Source organism: Thunnus albacares, chromosome 1 (assembly GCF_914725855.1).
Source record: "Thunnus albacares chromosome 1, fThuAlb1.1, whole genome shotgun sequence".
In the NCBI taxonomy this organism is placed as follows: domain Eukaryota; kingdom Metazoa; phylum Chordata; class Actinopteri; order Scombriformes; family Scombridae; genus Thunnus; species Thunnus albacares.
Genome location: NC_058106.1, coordinates 10,879,943 through 10,902,845, shown reverse-complemented (window position 1 = coordinate 10,902,845; position 22,903 = coordinate 10,879,943). Strand labels below are relative to the sequence as shown.

Below are 22,903 nucleotides of genomic sequence, written 5' to 3'. Positions count from 1 at the left end.
ATGATTCAGTATTTGCAAGATTTGGGGCTTAACATTATAAGTGTTGCAATATTAAAATTAATCAAAATATTTCCCTTTATAAAATAAACTTAAATGTGAACATATTACGAAATAACATTTATTGTCGTGTACCATGTAGTAAGGAGGGATGTGTGTATTTTTGATGTTTCATGGTAATAATAACCACCTACCCCGCAAGGCCTCCTGACTCCATGTGATTGGCCAGAGTGACATCATGTGACCACACATCAAACTGCCACTTGCGAAGGCCAATCACTCCACAGAGCACATTGCCTGAGTGTACACCGACTCTCATGTTGATATCCACCCCTGTGGCCTCCCGTACCTGCCTGGGGGAGTTTCACAGAAATACTAAAGCTCTTTGTAGTTGAAACCAGGTCATCTCTGTGTGCAGACTGCAATCATTTAATGCACATAAACAGTCTTTTTCCATGGAGGATGAAATTACATAAAAGTCTAATGTGCTTTCCACATGTTGTCTGTGAATGGCAAAACTGTTTCTCTTTACCAATTTGTACCGATGTCAATAAAACCAATTAATTCTTACGGAGTTATGGGCTTGTCATTTTATCCGTTTAGTCCTTGGCAGACCATCAGAGTCCTTTTCTAAACACCTGGTTAAGCAATATCTTCCCCTAGAGCAGTTTTTCCTACTGTTGTAATGCATTGTTAAAAATGGAATGTCATTTTTAACATATGCTATACTAGGCATTTCAAATTGTCAAGTAACACAAACTGTGTTTCCCTAAATGAGAGACAGAACTGAGAGTGACCCACCATACAGTCTACCCTTACATATTAATATACCACAATATTCTCTGAGAGTTTCCACAAATTGCTTTCAACACATTTTTCCCTTAATTTATGTCAGAAATGCGTGTGCTTAGCACATCTCAAGAGGTAAATCAAGACAGTATATGTTTCAGTCAGGTTATAGCACTTTGGTTTGCACAAACTCACTTGATGGCTTCACACATGTCCAGGCCCATTTTGACGCAGTTTTTAGCATGCTTAGGCAAAGAGACCGGCAGCCCTGATACACAGTAGTAGCAATCGCCAAGGATCTTGATTCTCATACACTCATTTTCCTAAAAGAAAAGAACCAGAACAAAGGACAAAGGTTTCATTCAACCAGGCAAACTTCAAACGTGAGTGGGCAATGGACAGGTTACGAGGATGCACACGCCAGTATGGGAGCTGCTAAATACAACCCCAAACTTGCACTGCTGGGGTTTAAGTGCCTTTGTCATGTCTTTATAAGAAGATAGAGTTTCCTTGTTCAACTGCCTGGATTTTCCAAGCTAGTATGAGTTTAGTAGCAATCTTCCTGTCACAACATAACTTACTCTAATTCAAGATTCATTAGATTATTAGATAATTGCTCTTAAAGAGGAAAACTGTCAACTGCATGTTAGGCTTAGAGGTCAGTGTTATGTGGAATAATTTCATAAAGTCTTAATGATAACTCACCTTGGCAATTTGGTCAAACTTGCCAAACAATTCATTAAGCATAATGACAAGCTCCTTGGGAGAACAGTCACTGGCCAACTGGGTGAAGCCAACAATGTCTGCATATAGAATACTGGAAGAAAGAAATGTTACCTTGAAAATTCAACAGATACGCAAACACATGTACACAAACAGAAACAATGTCTACACAACTTCACAACTGCTCATCTGTAATGCCCTGTGATCTACATGTCCAGGCTGCTAACAAGAACAGTTTTTATTTTCTGTTTGGTTGTCAGCATTTACCAGTGAATGATGAACATGTGAAGGCCAATACCTGGTATTAAATATGACATGATCACATGACATTTCCTAACTGATAAGGACCATCTGAACACACTGTTAAACAATTTGGGTAAACAAATGGGGGATACTGGGGCCCACAAAGCTTACATATGTTGTGTCCTCCGAATTTGGCCACAAAAAAAAAATGCTGCATGTCTCTGCACTGCCTTGCCAACCCATTATGGCCTCTGAATTAGGATGAAGCTTTTCAGGGAAAAAGCATCTGACCCACTTTCCATTAACTTCCAGTAGACCTGATCAGTGACTGATTAAAAGGCCTGTCTGGTACAATGCTGAATCATAGCCTAGGCATCATTAAAGCTGCCAGTCAGCAGATCACAACAGGAAGAACACTGATATCTCATCTGACCTGTGAAAGACCCCAACGGCGCTAGAAAAACTGGCTGAAAGTTAGACAAAAGCCCAAACCACACAGAGCATCTGACCTGCCTCTCCCTGTCTTAGCATGGCTGATTATCAACAGAGCACCCAGCCTGGCCTGGGTACAACTGCTTGTCAGCTGACCAGCAGAAGAACACAGATTCTGCACCTGACCTGACTTGCTCCACTGACTGACTTGAATGAAAATGGCCAGGTGCTTCATGAGACAGACAACACAGCTATAATGAATGGTCTGACTAGGGTAATTATAGGGATAGGTCAGGGATGCAGCCTATCATTCAACACCTTCTCTCTCTCCCTCTCACTGTCTCTCAATCCAACCGGTCGAGGCAGATGGCCGCCCACCTAGAGCTCGGTTCTGCTTGAGGTTTCTTTCTGTTAAAGGGAGTTTTTTCTTGCCACTGTCGCCAAGTGCTTGCTCATGGGGGAATGTTGGTTGTAAATGTTGTGAATAGTATGGGCTAGACCTTCTCTATATGAAAAGTGCTCTAAGATTACTTCTGTTATGATCTGGTGCTATATAAATAAAATGGACTTGACTTGAACTTCTTACTGTGGCCTTAAGTGAGCACAGCAGCAAACATGACTGATGCCATTGCAATCACCTCTTGATTAGCAAAAACCACCTCATCAGAACTGCAATTGCTCTTTAAAATAAATGTGCCAATAGTGAAAAAATGAAGGCGCAACTGAGCTTTCCTCCAGATTACTCTTAATGTTCTTAAGAAACAGTACAATGCAGTTCCTTTATTGAGGTATGGCAAAGAGTGTGTCTTGCCTGCATTTATTGGAAAAAATGAGCTGGTGAGACATCTGCCAAAGTTCAGTTTAAGCTGACCCAATACCTGTCAGCACTTACTAAATTAATGAAACCCTCATAAAACAAAGAGCTCTAACTGGGTCACTGCTCTGAAAACAAACAGACATACTAATCTCCATCGTTACCAGAAGCGGCCAGGAAAATCAGCTTTTATGCCTAGTTTATGTTTTATAAAGTGATGTACAAAGAAAGCTTAAATACAAGTGTCCCTGAGAGACACTAGAACTTTATAATATTGAGAATATTAACAAAGTAGACAGAGAGAAAAATGAAGAACTCAGTTACTTAAACTTAGTTTTTAAATAACATGGAACTATAGCAAGATTTTAAAAAGTTTGATTATTTCTTCTCCTTTCTGATTATACATTATGAAATTTATTTAAATTAACATGTAAGATATATGATTTTCATAAGCCCGTCATACTAATTATAAATCATGACCCATCTGAAGGAATTTTTCAAATATGTATTCTTTTCTGAGATAATAAACTGTCTCCTGTTACCAACTATTAGCAGAGCAGGTTAAGGTTAATTTTAATTGTTACTTTCTAAATATCAGATAGGACAGTAAATTCATTTCCACAAATAAAGTGATGCTATACAAAGGAAAAAGAAAACATGCAGGAGGACCTCTGAAAGTCTTCAAAAGGTCTTGATGGTGGATCAATAAGACAGGCTATTTAACCTTCACCTTAAGGGCTTCTATTCCAAAAGGTGCTCCTTTACGACAAGGGCTCATTATTGATAATTAAATCTGAACTCTATGGCTTTGCCTGTATTTTAAGGTGGCTTGTGGTTGTACCTGACATTTTCATGCCTCTTGACATAAAGGCTGTGGAAGTTGTTATCTTTGACCAGTCGCTGTTGTTCTTCTTTGTCTTTACAGTCTTGTAACCGTTCCATGATTGCCAGCTTCATCTTCATGGAGATGTAGACTGGCAGCACAGACTGCAGCAGGTTCTCCTGCAACCACACATACACACACACACACACACACACACACACACACACACACACACAATTAGTTATATAACTGCTCCGCTGCAATTTAGGTGTTCTTGGAAATTAAGATTATTTGATGGTTGCACTCAATTTACAGTGATGACTAGTAAAGCCCTGAAATGAAAAAAGGTCTACCCGGGCACAGCCAGAATACACACACACATAGAGTATACAAGCATGATCACATGCACACAAGCTCAGACTCTCAGACCCACCTCATCAACATCTCACTCTTTAATATCCAGCTATGAATGTTTGTCTCATCAAGCATCTATCAGAGCACCTTTCACTTGCTTTCATTCCATCCAATTACCAGTGAAGGAATTAACATTTTTTTTAAATGTCACCTGTGCCCATCTCAACTTCTATTGCAGTCACCAATCTGTACCTGTAGTGGCACTATTAGTGCCTCAGTACTGTCCCTGCAACCTTAAGCTGCTCATTGGTATTCATAGGAGGAGTGGTTTATGAAAGGAACCAGCATGTTCATACATGTTTAAAAGTGAACTGGCACCAAATACATTCAAACAAAATATCAACATGTTACTATCATACCCAAATTATGGTAAACAGTGCCAGTATGGGAATGCTAATGTGTTAATGCAGTAAAAATAACACATTGGAATCAGTCTGGCACAATAGCAAGAGGCCTGAGAAGTGTTCAAAGTTCAATGGCTTGATTAAGATAAGAATCTGAAGAGGCGGCTTCTCAAGAAATGCTCAATCCCTCTTCATACCATTAAAGGAGCATCAGGCAAGATCATCTGACTAACTGGCTGAGTCAAGGCTTGTTAAATTTACCACCACAATGTTTTTTACATAATACATGCACCGCAAAGTGCTTTGGATGTAAATAGAGATGAATACATGAGAGAACAAACATATGACAAATTTAAAGATATGAGACCAGAGCGGAGTGTGTGTATATGTGTACCAATATGTGTGTTTGAGAAGGAAGAAAAAAAGGGGAGATCTTTGTGTGTGTGTTTCTGTGTGTATGAATAAATTAATTTGCACACACAGATTAGTGAGTATACTGTATAATGCTCAAGTATTCAGCTTCTTTGACTTTTTCCACATTTCGTAGTGTTGCAAAAAAGAGATTAGACTGAACTCCCGACAAAAGTACAAATTTGCTTTTAGAACTTGCTCTATCCATTAGTCCTTCTGTTATCTTCTGCAAGTCCATTAAACTGAAAATACTCCCCAAAAACTGGCATGATGCTACCATTACCATATTTCATGGTATGCGAGATGTGTTATATGGCTAATGATTTGTGCCCCGTTTTGGTCCGAGACAATGCTTTGCATTACAGCAAGAGTTCAGATTTCATCAGACCGCAAGATCTTGTGCTGTATCATGTCAGACTTTTCCATGCAGCTTTTTGCAAACGCCAAGTGTGTTGTCACAAGCCCTTTATTTCCCTGGAGTGTTTCTGGACACTCTCCAGGTTGTAAAGACACCTCAAGGACTATAAAGAATTAAATTGCACCTTAACTTAATTTGGAGTGTTATTGCAAAGAGGTGAACATGTTTTGACTGAAAACATTCCAGCTTTTCACTCTTGATTAATTTTTAAAAATAAAAATAAATATAGAAATCGAAATTGACATTTGGAGTTAGTGTGTATATAAAACAAACAAACAAAAAAATCAAAATTGAGTCCATTTTTAATTCAGAGTTTAACAAGTCAACAGGGTTAAATACTCACCTAAGGCAATGGTATTTTGTGTGCATGTGTGTCTCGCTGCGTGTGTGTGTGTGTGTGAACTTGCTCCTCACTGCTGCAACCTGAACTGCTACCATTTGGTCTGGATGACCTCTTCCAGGGTTCAAATGACCCTTTTAGTTTCCCACTGAGTCTTAAACATGAAAATTCACTAAAGTGGCCTTTGTGTATATGTGTGCAAATGGATCATATGACATAATGCTGCTGTAAATGCTATCCATTACACTTAATCTGTTTAATAGATTACTTATGTATATTACACATCTTAAACATGGAAATGTGTTGTCACTGAATGCATGCAGTGACACACATTTACTTTGATTTATGGGAAAGCAGTAAGTGTAGAGGGGTCAATAGCGCTTCAGAGAATTTCATTAGTGTTGGTTTCAAAGGGGAGTGTTAACGTCACACAGTTTAAATGTCATTTTTGACGTCCTTCACACCCTGCCAAGAAACATTTCAGGGGGAACACACTGGGCTCCTCCTTGTGGAATTAATGTGGGAACACAATGTTAGTTTCTCCTTGGTTCCTCATTTGGAGCAGTTTTGGAGTTTCCCCCACCGTGCTATTATGTCCCTGCTCTCTTTAGCTAACTGTGTGCACCAGGCTCCCTTTTTTCAGTCCCAATTCAAATACAACAGGAGGTTTAAATGTTAACGATTATATCATTCCTGTCTGTCCTGCTAGGCAACACACCAGCTATCCCTGTCAGCACGTTTTATGTCCCATACTAAGCAACAGTCAAAACAAACGGCAAATGGGGAAAAAATATTTTAAGGGCTCTGAAGTCAAAGAAAGTCAGCACAGATGCATCTAATTTAAAAAGCATCACAGGAAAATCTAATTTGAGAAGGATTTGTTAGTTGCAATGAAAACATCCATGGGAGAGTCAACATGAGGCCAGCCAAAGGCAAAGCTTAGAGATGAAATAAAATTATAAGGGTATGGCAGTAACAATTATTGACAAGCTATTTTCATCATTTGTTTTCATTCAGTGAGGTTACTACTTTACAAAGCAGTAAAACAGTTGTATTAAAATGCTCATCATCGCTGGCTTAGAACATACAAAACAATCTTCCTCTTGCTCCAATAAAATAGTGGTATGCCACCCTATTCCTTATAAAGAACTATTGCCTTGGTTTTACCCTCAAGATTTTATAATGGATTATAACTCAGTGAGAGAGACTATTGCACATCACTATTTATATTTTGCTTCTTTTATTACATGTATGTAAAGAAGCCAGAGATATTTTTCTTGTTTATTGTGATTGTATCTTTTGTTTCTTAATGCATGTGTTGTTTGTCAATTTAATATACCTTCATTAATGAGGATCTATGTGGACTGCATTGCACAACTTTCTAAAATAATCCAACATAAATATAAATATGTTTATTTTTAGGATATTAACACCAATATAGTGACACAGCAAAGTATACTAAAAATGATTACATATTTAACCAGTGCAGCTTACATTGGCCAAACTTTGATAGGCTTTGGTAGCATACTGTAGCTATTACTTTGTGCAACTCATGATGAACCACTCACAGAAAGCCAGTGTATTACACTAACCTGTTGTCTCTTCTCTATCTCCAGCTTCATGCGCATGCTCAGGCACCTCAGGGTGTCTTGAAAGGTCTGTCTCAGGGTTTTCTCCATTAGGACCTTATGGAAGGCTCCGACCACACTGCCACACAGAAACACCACTGCATTGGACAGCAGCTACAAAAACAGACACAGGAGACACAGACATTAGAGCTCAAATGGAAACACCTGTTATGCATACATATGCATCTCTGAGAGTCCCTCCTAGATTAGGACTTGTAAAATTTTAAATAATCATTAACTTCATCAATGCCTTTACTTGAATATTTTCTTTGTTTTGTGTGTCTGAGTGTGGCCAAACAAAATATATTCCAACATTCACCACCCTGATGGAGGGAAGATAATACTATTCTAAAATAAAATGCCATAGTTTTTATCCAACTGGTTTCACCTGGTTGGCAAGGTAGCGAGGAGGGTATGTAATCTTGTGAATGGTGAAGTACAGTGTGAGGACCATGATGTGGGACAGTGAGGAGATGACGCTCAGCACCACAGCGTACCACAGCTGGAATGGCAGCATGGTGTACACGGTGAAGATGATGAAGAGGAAGAAAGGCACCTGGAAACATAAAAGATCAGGTTCAGTCATTTCAAGATATTATAAATAACAAAATCTAATTTTCTATATTTTCTCTGTAGGCCTGCAAGTTTGCATTGCCTAGGAGGATCATATTATAAGTCACTTACAACAAAAATATGACCTAAATGTGAACTCTGCTGGGAGATGAAGTTACCTGGTCCCAAGGCAGGATGATGGGGCCGCTGAAGATGAAGGTGTAACCCATAGTGAGATGTGTGGCCCAGACAATCAGGCCAAACAGACGTCTCCATCGCTGTGAAATCATCTCTGTACACACCAGCAGAAACACAGCCAGGAACACACACAGGCTGCTGCTCACCACGCTCACAAAGGCACAGTGAAAGTGTGTGTCCTGCTCCAGCAGCAAGGGAGAAAGAGAAAGATAAACACATCTTTTATTACAGTCATACTAAGTTGGTAAGAGTGAGGTTAGGTCCACAATTGGTTGTTTTTTCTTAGTGCAGGTTTCCTGTGTTTGGCATATCATGTTTGTGAGATTTTCCCTATGAACTGATTTCATACATTTGCAGTGCAGACCAGCTACTCAGGCAACAGCCATCTCACTCCTTTGTTCTTCTGTGCAAGTCATAGTCAATTTGACACTAATTAGTAATAACATTTTCAGCTTTAATAAATGTCTGGCAGTTACCATGAAAAAAGAGTTTTCAAGGCAACTTAAGTCAACATGCAAAGGGAAAAAGAGACCACACAATTACTGCCTGACTCGCAGGTACATCAGCCGCAACATTGAAAAATTATGTAACGTGTCAAGTGGGAAAGTCTAAAAAATCATGATGAAATACTGTGGGCCAAACACAGGAAAAACTACAGCATTAAAATAGCCTATGTAGTTTAATCAACACTTTCAAACCAAACATTATAGGCTTTACCAAACTGGTATTCAGCAGGGCTTTTGTTTTGGATTGTATGGCAAGTCTGCTATTCTATCCATCTCCCTGTATATACAATAGAATCTACTGTGAAATTCATAAAATGTTTGTACACATTTTTAAGTTGTTCATAGCTTGTGTGGCTAACTGGTGAATTTGTACTCTGAAGTGAAAACCTGAGGTTCTAGACAAGTACAAGATGCTCCTGAGAGCGATCCATACCCAGCTCGAGCATTATGGCTTATGTAGGATTACTCAGGTTTTTCACCTCATCTGTCTCTGCGTCATGTCCTGCTTGCTCCAGGCCACCATCTTCCTGACTGAGTCAGTGTACAGTGAGAAGCAAGCACGAGGGAAAAAGATTGTGCACTTGTGCGCATGTGTGTGCACCCACGTGTGTCTGTTTGAATATCTGTTTGTGTGTGCGCTGTGCATGTACATCCATGCATGAATGAAAGCAAAAAAAAAAGAAAAAAAAAAGAGAAGTTTATCCAAGTGTGCACGTGTGTGTAATTGTGTGATTTTCTGGGTGAGTGGAGTGGGAAAGAGAGTGGGTGGTGAGGGGGAGAGCATGAGAGAAAACAAGGGGTTAAAAGAGCGCTCAAGAGTGAGACAGATGCACAAAGTCAGTGTTAATAGATCTCTGCTTGGAGAAGGCCATCTCTGCATTGTATGTTGAGCTTTCTGGTTACCATGGCAGCGTTCTAAAAGGCCAGATCTCAACTAAGGCACTTTGTGCTCCCTATGTAGCTGTGAGTCTTGACAAAACCTTTTTGTAGGCGGAAAAAGAACAATTATTCTATATGAATAGGAGCTAAAACCATGTGAACGGATACAGCTATACTGTTCAGCACCTTTGTACACCGAGGACTAAAAAACTCATAGGCCTATGTAACCCACTGTATTCTTATGTTGTATTTGCATTTTACTTTTCTTTCCATTTGTCAACTGAGGACATTATTATAATTATTTTGATTTAGCATTGTTGTCTGTACGATCTTTCAGTATTTATGAAGTTCTTACTGAGAACACTTTATTTATTTAGACGAACAGTAATATTTATATTGCGCTGTGTATTTTATGCCCACTGTCCCTTTGCAATGGTCCTGTTGTTCCCGTACTGTTCCTGTCAGTGCACACTGTGAGCTGTCATTTCTTACTGCAGTAACGTAACCACGGAAAATTCCTGACAATAGTATGTACATACATAAGAACAGTTCTTTTGTATTTATTATTACACAAAGAAGTGAAAAATAAAGTGGATATTATATGGTCTTATTGTTACAATAAGCTCAATAGTCGGGAAATGCTAAACTGCCAGATCATCATGATTCTAAGCAATTACAGACAGCAAAGGCAGAAGTCAAATCCACAGTGTCTGAAAATTCAAAAAAATGCAAGAAGACAAAACAAGAGCCATCTATTGAGGACACTGATGTGTTATGTGAAATATACACTTCACAGCCATCCTCATACAGCTCTTAGAAACATGCAGAAACATGCTATTGTATTTAGATAACAATTTAAAGAGCCCAAGCAACAGGCTGCCTAATACCATCTCTCTATCCAATCAGGGCCTGAGATTGGTGGTACAAGTGGCACTTGGAACATCAGCTCAGCCAGTTTTCCTCTCAGCATTGCTCTTCATCCGGTGTCCATGAGTGGAGAGGAGTTATATAAGTGGACAGTGACTTTCTGACACCAGTAGCCACTCTCTAACAGACAGCCTGCGCCTCCCTTTGCATTTAACAGCAGCGTTATACAAGCTCCATCCAAACATTTTCTCTTAACTCCTCTGTACCCCCGGCAACTGTCTGTACATGAGAGAAACAGCTTAAGAGAAACGAGAAAATAGGAATGGAAAGAGTGAGTGACAGTATGTCCGGGAATGGATAAGTGAGTGAGTGAGTATTTTGCATATTTAAAGTCACAATTTACAAGCCGAAAGTAACTAAAATAAATGAGAAAGTTGCAGGGAATTGTGTGTGTGTGTGCGTGTGTGCATGAGCAAGAGACAAAATCAATGCATGTGTATGTACATGAAGAATGGAGCCATTTCTGAGGACTGTGTGAGGGTGAGACAAAGATCTTTATACGAGTACAAAGACAAGAGATAGGGAGTGTGCCAGAGTCAGCAGCAACACAATAGAAGGAAGGTTACGATGGTTTTTCCAACAAGGAAAAGTAATATAATCTCAGGTGACAGAAGCTGTCAGTTCACTATATGACTGACTGCTCTGCTACCTGCTATCATGCCAAAATCAACAACATGCCACCGATCAGCAGAAGTCAATGAATGCCTGCGTTCTCCTGTCACTGTCAGAACCACAATTACACTCTGTTCACTCTGACAGCTACATTGTTTTAACCACCATTGTCTTTTGTCTTAGTCCTCTCTCGATTCATTTTCTTTTATTTAGTTTTCAAACATTACTTATAATGTTGATTTTGATTTGAGTGCAGCAGGGTGGTGTAGTTTGTAGGCAGACTGCCTCAGTGAAAGGATCCATGCTCAAGTCCCAATGTCAGCAGGCATCTCCTTTGTTGAAGTATTTTTAAGCAAAACTGAATCAGTACTAGCTCCAAGGCCACTGTTCTTTGACTAAACCTGATCTCTGATCTACCTGTGAAGAAAAGCAAAACAACTTCCTGACAGAGACGCATCATTAGCATTATTAAACACGCACTTGATGTTATTTAATACGTGCATTTCTAACCTGTTCCCTTATCTAATTCAAGGAAAGCAACTAAAATATGCACCGTTTCAGCAGTGTCCTCCTTCACATTCAGTTACACAATCACTCACTCATTCACACTTCTGAACTACTGCAGTGGTAGTGAAGGGGAGTGAAGTACTTTATTTAAATAAGTTGTCAAGGGAGAGAAGAGAGTTTGTAATTTTGTCATAATATCATAAGCCAGCATAGGGATTCAAACTGACCATCTACTGTAGTCACAAGCCTGCTTACCTACACATTAGGGTACTGCTGCTGTCCTTATGTGACACAGAGGACAGAACTTAATCCTCATCCAGCTCAATTAAACCTCTCTGCAACATTAAAGCCAATGTGGGCAGAAAAAGACAAAGTCCTATGCTGTGAATCTCTGAAACAATTCCCTGTGCATTTTTAGCATACCCAATAATATCATGATAATAACATCATGATAAAAGTTGATAATCATTTAATATAAAAGAACTATGCCAACTGGCAAGTTAAGTTTTGTTTGAAGCGGTACAATTACATGCACATCACGTAGGTGCAGGGCTATTATAATAGTTATAAATAGTTACGCCCACACACTCACTCCAAAACCACCATTTTAATTCAAATAGACGTTTCGATCCAAGTCAGATCTTTGTCAGGTCAAAATGTTTTAGAGAATGAATCCCATGCCCACATATACACTCACCGGCCACTTCATTCAGTACACCTGTGCAATCTAATGCATCCAATACAACAGCTCTGCCATAAATTCTACATTTATGAAGCTTATACATTTTTAGTTTTTGTTGACATTGTCAGAAAGGTGATAATTCTACTTTATGTTTATTATTGAGGTTGTAGTAGGTGGTGGTGGTGTACAGGAGTGCAATGGTGTTCTTAATATTTTATCCACTCCATGACATACATGAGGGGGGCAAAATATTAGGAACACTTTTCAATATAATGCAGTCCAGTACACCACCACCACCCACTTGCTCTCTCAGCCGCTCACTCTCTCACACTCCCTACGCACGCACATTACGCACTGCCCTATTCCTTAAAGGAGCAACGCTACCGAACGTTTCCCAGGCAACGACACAGAGGTTGACTCACATTTCAGAAGAGTGCTGCACAGAGGCTCCCAAATGCTATTGATTGTTGATTTCTGAATGAAAGGTTCTTTGGTGTTATTTCTGGCATTAAAAAAATATTTTTTTGGGCTAGTGGGGGTTCTCGTCAGCTTTGTGGCCCACCTGTACGATTATTGGGGAAACACTGGAAATATTCAAATACATCATTTTTTTGAAAATAACACATTCATACGGCAAGTTTTGTCATGCAAGTTTGGTTGGTACCAATGGATGCATTAGGTCATCTAGTTTCATATGATATAAAAACCTTCATTCTAGCTTTGAAACTGAGCCCGCTACTGAAAGACAATAATGTTGGCCGAGGACACTGGTGTCCTTGTGGAGTTTAAGAGGTTAAATAAACTACTGTTACAATAAAGTTGAATAAAGTACTATTATAATAAAGTTAAAGCTGGAGTTAAAGACTTTTACATATAAATGAACATCTGTTATACTCTCCACCAGATAAACCTCTCTGTATTTCACAGTACACGGAGTATTTAAATCTTGTGTCTGGTATGACATTCCCGCGCTAGTGCACCAGTAGTGCAGAAGGAGGCTGGAGGCTGCCGAAGCTAAGTATCCCAGAATGCATTTTGCACCAATCGGCAGCGATGACAGAGATTAGGCTGCTGTAGGACTGTTCCTTGTCCAAGAACAGACATCCATCTGAATGTACTTGAATTGTGAACTCACCTTAATGAAATAAGTACAACTAGTTGGGAATGGGCACAAAATACAAAGCACATTTCAAGGTCGGAAATATGTCACAGCATGGCAAATGCTAGTCTTTGCCTTGTAAAATGCATCCATGACCGCTCTGTGCACTTCTGCATCTAAAAAGTGTGTTTTCAAAAGTTAATCTGAAGCTCACAAGAACTGCTGATCAAAGCCAATCACTCCTCTGCCTCAGTGGCTGCTGAGTAAGGTTGTAATGTGTAAATTCACAGTCTGATGCACAGTTTCTGAGTCACAGTAAAATTTGTTTTCTGTACAGTAGGGAAAAAATAAAGATACCTTATTACATTTATTTAGAAAAACGCTAAACAGTAGCTCATGGACAAACATTAGCCTGTGGTCAATAATACCAGTCAAAATCCTCCATGATATTCGACAATCTCCATGACCAATGTGAAATCTGTAAATTATCCACAGGCCAGTTTCTCACAATAACTAATAAACGTGTGGATGTAAAGACTCACCAGTTGTAGGGCAAAGAAGAGGATGAGGAGGATTACACAGGAGAGCATGGAGAGGCCCAGCAGGAGCACCAGCGGCTGATACTGGCTGATGCAGCAGAATTTGCGGTACAGTGCCTCATTTTTCAGCTCCTGGTCATTCAACAAGTACTTCCCCTTGGCTGGCATGGCTTACACTTCTTACAAGGGCATAGCAGGTGTTAACAAGGAGCCCCAGAGAGCAGGAGTGTGTGTCTCCACAACTTTTTTTGTGCGCAGGCAGACCAGAAGATTGTTAAAAAGTCCACAGTTCACGATCTGTTAGGGGCACCTTGTTAGCTCATGACGCTCAAGTGAAACTTGTGTTTTTCCCTCGCTGTGGCATCTTGAATGTTGTGGTTGCTTCTCTCACAGCTTCGTTGTAGCTCTCTCTACTAGGCGTTCTCTCTCTCCCCCCTTCTCTCTCTCTGTCTCTCTCCCCTTCGCTAGTCCTTTTGTGTCTTCTATGCTCTGTCTGGTGTTGGCAGGCAGATCTGCTTCATCCTTTGCCAGCTACTGTGTTGCTCCCTCCAGTGGGTTTGAGTAATAAGCCCGAGGCTGGGAGTCACAGAGGAGGAGGGGAGGGGAGTTTAAGAAAGGGGAGGAGAGGGATAAGGAGGAAGAGCAGAAGGAAAACAGGAGCTGATGAGGGCAGCAACAAAGGTCATCAGTGATCCCACCAGGATCCAGGATGTAACAGAGCGGTGAGGTCGGCAGCTCCACTCCTTCGAGGCAGCACAAATGTTGCACCTGAATGGAGGGGGAGGGCAAGAAATAGAGAGGGAGAGGAGGGTAAGTATTTTCTCAAAGCTATGATGGTAGGGTGTCAAATACAAACACCACTATAACTAAACTAAAACTAAAGCTACATTTTTCTCATAGACATGCACATCATATATAAGCAACTATATGGCTTAACAGATTTTAAAAGGAAACATTTAAGGCTCTAACTCATAAAAGTCTAAATGAAACCAGGCACTTCATGTGACTCACTGGGAAAACTGTGTGAGAGTGAAACATAAATATCTGGATCCCTCGATGATCACATACTTATTCATACCTGAACTCCTCAGTTTCTACACTCCAGAAAACCCGCTCTCTGTTTACCAAGGGGTCCTGGCTCATTTTGGCCAGAACCTGAAGGCAGTCGTAATGATAGTTAACACTGTTAATGCGTTTTGGAGCCATTTACCAAAAAATAGAACATTGTGGAATGAACTCCTATACAGCTGCCCGCAAGCCATACAAATGACTTCATTTCCCCAGATGAACTAACAAACAACACAGATCCACAGCTGAGTTTATAGTAATAAAAGGGGGCAACAGACTGCCAAACCAAAGAGAAGAGGACTTGTGAATTTGTGTGCGAATTCATGCAATCCATGACTATATGCATCATTGCATGTAAAGTGGAAGAGGATGGCCTTTGATTACCTGCTCATAACTGGAGGAAACCGGAGGATGATCAATATCAAAACAATCTGAGCATCTGCGGTGATGTTAAACATGAAAGTTTAATCCAAATAACAGCAGTAAAGCTTCCATCAAGTTTTTTTTACTGTTCTGATCAAAAAATCAACTGTAAACACAAAATAAAATCTGAAATAAGACCCATTTATGTCCACAGTGTGTTTGTTTGCTGAGTAAGGGACCGCGTTGTATTTACACTATTGAATCTGAGGAAAGATGCCAGGAAGACTCTGTCAAAACACACACTGTGGATATAGACTGTCCTTATCTCTTCAAACAATTACTACCCTTTGGCCGAGGTACAAAAATACCCAATAAGAACATCTTACAATCTAAAGACAGCAGAGTCTGAGAGGAGAGGCAGGGGAAAAGGTAAGGGCTGCATTATGTTGATATATAAATCCTATTGCGATTATTTTAGAAATGCTGAGATTGTAAATTAATTGCAAAAAAAAAACAATACAGGAGAACTGGAAGAAATGGAAGAAGGTTTTCCTTATTCAGTTTCTCTAACTGTAAATATTCTATAAAGTCTGTATTTTTCCATGTTAACTGTCCACTTCTAGATAGTTCCACATATTAATTTAGGAGAGAGGAGGAGACCCTGGCTTCAAGCTTGATAGAAACAATTTGGACTTCGCACTGCTGTCAATAGAAACCTTATTTCTCCAGTTGCTAATATCACTGTCCTGGTGTACAGAGTGTGTAAGACATAGCTTCATGTTTGTCCCTCACATAGCAACTGCCACAGATGCTATGTGTCATAAAAAGACTGCACAGTGAAGAGGAAAGTAAAAAAGGAAAGGACACATACAACTGTTGCATCGAGTCAGTTTCATTCTTGTAGTGATAAAACACATTGCCACAGTAAGCACCATGATGACTGACCTGCTGGGAGTTTACGACCACTTTTAACTTTCCCTTTCACTGCTACTGCTGGACAGAACAGCAACCAGCCGGCTCTCCCCAGCCTCAGATAACACACCACAGACAGTCTGAGGGTAGTAAAAGCAAGAGTGAGAGCAGGGAGGTAAAACAAAGCACAGGGCGGTGGTGGGGGATTGTGTCCTCCTCTTACACCAATAAGAACCAGCTGGTCTGTGAGAGGGGGACCCAAAGTAGATGCTTATTGGATGTTTACACTGGGGGGAATCATTTACTCTACGTACCTACTAAATGCCATGTCTATATATTTAACATCTGAACAACTGTATTCAGCGCTAGCATACATTCTTAAACACCTGTCACTGTAAATGTCACCATAAATAGTAGACAAAGTAAGAATAAATATTTCAGCCATATTCATATATTTTTTTTATGTGATCACATCCACGGGAATGTTAATTTCAGGTTAACGCACGCATTTGATGGTTCAGGACATTAAACAAGGTGGTAGCAACACCTGAAAGCTAAACACAAGCATTACAATTGTTAACATTGTTTAGTTAACAGGGGAAATGCAGCAGGAATCCAATTTAGTGCATTAAGGGACAACTTAGCTTGGGCACACGAAGCAGTTAACAGTCAAGACACTATGTGTCTGAGAGGGAACAAAGGAGCTGTTATCATGGTCGAGCTCAAGGGAACTACTTATCAAGTGACCACAGGATGGTGCTTCTCTCTATCTGTTCTTCCTCTCACACTTAGAAGAAACAATGCAAACAAAAGTAAAAAAGTAAAAAAAAGGGACCATCAACTGTCCCTTTCAGAGTGATAACTCTCATGCAGGGTTTTTTTTCTGTAACCTGTGTTCTTATGATCAAATGACGTGAAAATGTGTTTCATAGTTTTTTAGAAATTCTCTTGCCCATTGACAACCAGTAAATGGCAAGACTGAACATGACCATGAAACAAGTTGAAGAGCAACTGTGGTGTAAAGCCTCTAAGCTACCCAAGCACATTTTTCCAAAATGACTGAACCATAGGCTCTATATGGACTGAGCACAACAAGTAAGAGAAGTGAACAGGTTAATAAAATGTTCTCAAATTGAGGATGGAGGTCAGATGACCCCAATACTTCAGCCTGTAGAGGATGTCTAGTCTTTAGACAGCCATTTGACACTGCAAAAACTCTCATTTACCAGATGTTAAAGCTCCCGGCCCTGATGGTGCTTTTTGTACTCCAAGTCTAAAGTTACCATGGCAAAAAGCAGCGCCGTCAGACCTGAGCTGGGAGAACAGACAGGGATGTACGCTTCAATAGAGCCGAGGCTCTCAGTGAGCAGGGATGAATAGCTGAAACTGTGCTGCTTTGACTGCCAGGTCTTTCACTATGAAAGCTTGGCAATTGAGGGAATCACATAGCAGCCTTGTAAACTGGCGTCACTGAATCCTGGAACGGCAGCCGTACAAAACCAACTAACGTCACTGTGCGCTTGCTGCTGAGATGCAGGAACGTACAGGCCCTCGTGTCAAAGAAAAGAGTAGATGAAGTGTAACAGAGACTGGGAGCAGTGTGTGTGTGTGTGTGTGAGTGGGTATTTTGTAGACTGGTTTAGAAAAACAACAACGCGACTATGATGAGAGTGGAAACCATGCTGGGTGGTTCTTCATTGAATACAAAGGGGTAATACTGTGGAGGAAACACCAGATTACTGTACTGACTATTTTTATGACTATGCATTACTCAAATCATCAACAGTCTGTGAGTTCCTTTTTTCATCCTTTGTGCAAAGGCATCTTTGCTGTGGTGGTTTTGCACTGCATTTCTGAAAATATTTTGGTTATCTGGGTCACTGGTACTGTTCACAACTGAAACCTTAGGTTTTTCTGATGATGAAGGTGAAGTTTCTGTCATTTCTTTATCTAGTGGGTAATAATGCCAAGCACACAATTTGCTTCCTATTTTTTCCTAACAAAATGTTAATAACTTGTATTGTATAAGTAAGTACAGTTATTGTAATAATTGTACTTCTGTGTGCTATTTCATTATCTGATACCAGGTGCATAGAAAATCACGGAAAAGCTTCCAGAAATGGTTATATAACATTGCTGCAGGATGACATGTCCAGCCTCACAGGAGACAAAGTAGGAGTACATATCTGCTGGGCAGCCTAAACAATGCTAGACAATGCCGGATGCCTAACAGGAAGCAAAGCTATTGAAGGATCGGTCAAGCAGTTGCAGTGCACTACCTAAGTGTTTGGACAGAAATTGACACAATTCTGTTGTTTTGGCTACGTACTTGACTATGTGGTCAGAGTACCAACTTTATGCAGTGAATCCATATAAATAAATTAATTTGTTGGCATTTTCGTCCAACCTGAATTTGAGATTTTAATTTCAAGGAAGCAAGGAGAGTTCCTCATTTGAGACTGTGCAATTTACTTGTCTGGTTGAATGCCTAATTGCCTTTATCATAAATAAGCACCCCACTGATAATAAACCAATCTTATCTAAAGATCTGGTCAGATCTTCACCTAACCTACACCCAATCCCAAGCCTTTTCATGCAGAGAAAACAGGCAGGTCTCTTTCCTAAACAAATCACTGCTTTATGGCAGTCTTTGTGTTGGCATTCAATAAGTGTGGACAAAAAAAAGACAAAGAGTGACCTCCGTAAAAGAGAATGGAGAAACACATTTTTCAGCCCATGGTGCACATGATTCAGGGTTAAAGGTGATGGGGTTAAAGGTCAGCTAGGCTAAACCAAGGAACCAGACTCAGACATCAGCCGTAGAGCTCACTTGCACCAACAAAACATTCACGTTTAAGAACACTGAAACATGCCTTTTGGCCTCTAATTACTCCTTTCATACAGTAGACACATGTATACTGAACATGCTTTCAATCCATATTGAACCCATTCATATCAGACAGGTTAATCTCTAGTTGTCACCGTCTGAATTTGACTTCTTTCTGCAAAGTACTGTCATAGCTACACTTTTATGCAAAACCACTGACATATACAGAATGACATAATTACCAACTATAGTTCATTTCAGTTTCAATTCTCTATGTACCCTCACTCTATTCTCGGTACACTCACTCCGTCTCACTCATCCACATCTTTCTTTTGTCTGTCTTATTTAAATTACGTTTAAATGTCATTAATTAATTTACATGTCTGTCCATAGTTAAGACTCATATTCACCAAAGCCTGCCTGTGTCAAACCTACATTCAACCCAGATTGGGACGAGGGTCCTGTAACCTGGTTGGCTGCCCTCTTATACTTGGGGTACAAGAGGGAACTCAACCTTCTAAATTCAATGTGTAGTTAGTCATCAACACTCATTTATGTACAACTTTTGGGAGACTTATCATTTCTCTAAATTAGCAAAAGAATAAATAAGATCTACCATCTTCTTCAGTAAAGATATTCTTTGCCAGTTGAATACAACTGCAGATTGTGAAACTCTTGAATGTGACCCTCCTCCAGTTAACTCACTAGTTTTACAGTATTGTACAAGTTAAGGTATTGTTAGTGGGCAACACTTATACAGGTTAGGGCATTATTGAGGAATCAATCTCCAAGAGAGTAAATTATACTGATCATTGATTAAATATTTACTGATCATTTGAGTTTTACCAATGAACAGAGATCAATGGGTGCCTGGAAAAAAGGCTTAATAAGGCTTCAAAATGTGTTGGCTGCCTTGTTGGTTGTTAAGTTAAGATGTTTAGATATTTGTAAAGTGCATCCCAACTTGAAACTTTCTTTCTTTCTTCTCTGATTCATTTTGATAAGACAAAGCTTTTTAGCCTACTGTATGCTTTCCTTCTTTGTTGTGGACAGTGATGCATGGGGAATTTAAAGGATGGCTATTTGATGATTTGGCTGAGAAGATGAAGATATTACAGGAGTAAATGACTTGAAAATGTTAGAGGGTCCTGAATGACTACGGCTGTAAAACACATACCACTAAAAAGGCATATTGTATTTGTATTCATGACAAATATTAGTACTTACCATGATATAATCCGTGACTTAACAAGAGGAAATTATCTAGTGTTACCCAATCTGTATATGTGACAAACTGTTATCAGTGCAACTGGATTGAAAAAGATGGTTCAAGTAAAAGTTCTATCATGGTCAGATTTGGGTTTAGGGTAGGCTACCTTTATAATCTTGCAGGAGCTTGACCATACACAGAGCCTTTCCATAAACAGATGACTGATGTATGTACAGCAATGCACCAGGAAGATTAGATTAGGCCTTCTGTCCTTTCCCATCTTCCCTCTTCTCCTCCCAGTACTGTCTACTGGTATTGAATTAGCCTCATTCACCAGAGGGAGCTGCTGAAACCTAACAATATTAACAGGACACTGTCTCAGCACGGATTTAAGCTTCAAATGCCATTGCTTATAATAAATACAGGAAGTGCAAGCAAGAGCACAATGTTACTGCTCAAGTGTTTCACATTTACTTCCACAAACGAGAGCCGTGTCGCACCACCACAAGTGAAGCCATCAATTTTGCTGCAGCCCAAAGAGGGGTTTATTGATTTAAAGATACATAGAATTTAGATCTAAACATATCAGCCATGAGGCAAATTCAATATAGAAATAGTATTGATTGAATTTGTCTAAGCCATTTCCTTCTCATATGCTGTTTGGATTTGAAAACACCTGCACACTCACAAAGTAAAATTACAGTATAATCTATCATTTACCCAAGTCGTCCTTTGCATTATGTCAGCACAGTCGCACAAACTGAGAAGAGATTTGTCTTATTCAATGCAACCAGTCATTTTGGTTAAAAAGAAAATGATTTCACGTTATTTTTCTGTGTTGCAGAGTGGTAGTAAGAGGGCTCTCGACAAAATAACCAACAACTTCCTTAAGGAGAATTCTCTGTACACTCAACTTCTGTTTGACAGATACAGCCATGACTAGTAAAAGGATCTTATTGCAACTTGCTGCATTTAGTGGATAAACAGCATCCAACAGACCTTATTGTTAATCTCTTACTTTTGTGTGAGAATGTGTATGTAGTGTTAGAGTTATGTAGGTTTTTTCTCTTTATTTAACAGTGCATTTACTGACAAGACAGACTCAATAAAAAGTTTAACCATTTCACATTAAGACTTCAACACTGTATATGTTCTGAGGATATATGTTATTTAGAAATATTACTGTAGCTTTTATCCAGCTCAGAGTTGCAGTGCTTTGGTTTGTGCTTAAACTTTTAGCATATATAGAGTCTATGTAATGTACAATTATGGACACTGAAAGATGAGCCTCATGGAATGTTTTGTTCCTTTTTGTTTGATTTTTTTTTCTAAGAGATACATAATTTGGAAACAAACTTGAGAAGGAAAAAAGCATGGAAAGAATGCACTACAGAGAGAGAGACCATTGTTTCCAGCTGGTGTAGCCAGCCACATCCCCATTTCAGGTTTCATAACTGGACCCGCTCCATCCTGTTAACTGTGGAGCAGTAGGGCCCCTCTATATGCCCAGCCCCTTCCACCACTACCACCACCACCATCACCAATAAGAAAACCATAATTATCCCTTAGTATGCCAGCCAGCTTACCGCCAGCACTACCATTCAAAAAGAAACCTCAACATCTGCAACCAGCACAGTAGAGAGCTGTTTACATGGCTAAACAATACCTAACGTGGATCCCATGCAGAGCTGCTGCAACAGAAATAGGTGGCAGCTTGAGATTGGACTAATGACGGTAATTTTCCAGGCTACCATAAATCTCTGGCTGTTGACAGTTGACAGAGCCATCTGGTGCATCTTTTCTACAATCTACTGTCATAACTAGCATACTGTACATGAACCCATAAGTGCACTGGTTAACTTTCACTATCAAACAGCATGTTTTGAGGAGGAAGAAATTCCTTTTAACATCAGAAGCTAATATGTGGAGGATGAATGAGGTTTACACTGCAGTGTAAGTACACAGGTTTACAAGCCAGCCTACAGTGCTAATGAGGAAGGCCCTTTGATGCTAAAGGAGCAAGGATTAAGAATTCCCCATATGCAACTGCCAGGCATTAGAGGGAAACATATTCCATGATGATTGTCCTCATTAAAACACATTCTCTGTTATCTTTGGGAAGTATAGACAATAGAGGCCACACCAGGAATTGGCAGGATTGGATAGAGCTATAGCTTTAGGAAAACCCCAGTAGTGTTGTAATTGTTTGACCTGCAAACCAATTCTTCTTCTTGTTTTTGTGTATGTGTGTAGATGAGTGAAGTGCTATATCACCACCACACCCTCATCTGTCCACTGTGTGATGTCTGACCTGCATCCTGTGGCACGATCACTGAAAGATGCAAGTCTATAAAAAAACGTATGAGCAAGATGTCTTCTTCATTTCTGTGAGTAGTTCTCATGGGAGATAAGATAATGAAACAGAAAGAAAATGGGAAAATGTTGAATGGAAAAGCTAACGTGTCTCATGGCAGAATCTTTAACAGTTACTCACACATGTAGCTGATTTGCTCATAGTGAGTAAACATACTGAGAAAGCTGACTAAATATACAGTAAAATGCTTTCAAGTTATTCAGTTGCATAAAAAGACAAATTTAACGGTGAAACATTGCCTTTTCTAACTTATATTACAACCCCATCATGTG

General features: G+C 39.7%; 1 protein-coding gene across 3 annotated transcripts in view; it reads right to left on the bottom strand.

Annotated features, from left to right (window-relative positions):
- The window catches only part of adcy7 (adenylate cyclase 7), a 61,794-nt gene that overhangs the window by 19,233 nt on the left and 19,658 nt on the right, over positions 1-22,903 (bottom strand). For 2 of the 3 annotated variants that reach the window (XM_044376908.1, XM_044377068.1), the window contains exons 2-9: positions 13,881-14,645; positions 8,108-8,305; positions 7,765-7,932; positions 7,341-7,490; positions 3,840-4,000; positions 1,492-1,603; positions 982-1,109; positions 192-350 (exon numbers count right to left, since the gene is read on the bottom strand). In XM_044376908.1, the coding sequence (XP_044232843.1) occupies positions 192-350; positions 982-1,109; positions 1,492-1,603; positions 3,840-4,000; positions 7,341-7,490; positions 7,765-7,932; positions 8,108-8,305; positions 13,881-14,045 (1,241 nt within the window). In that variant the 5' untranslated portion in view covers positions 14,046-14,645. Of the gene's footprint in view, positions 1-191; positions 351-981; positions 1,110-1,491; positions 1,604-3,839; positions 4,001-7,340; positions 7,491-7,764; positions 7,933-8,107; positions 8,306-13,880; positions 14,646-16,253; positions 16,361-22,903 lie in introns of all 3 variants that reach the window. The other variant, XM_044376988.1, reaches the window with a different exon arrangement.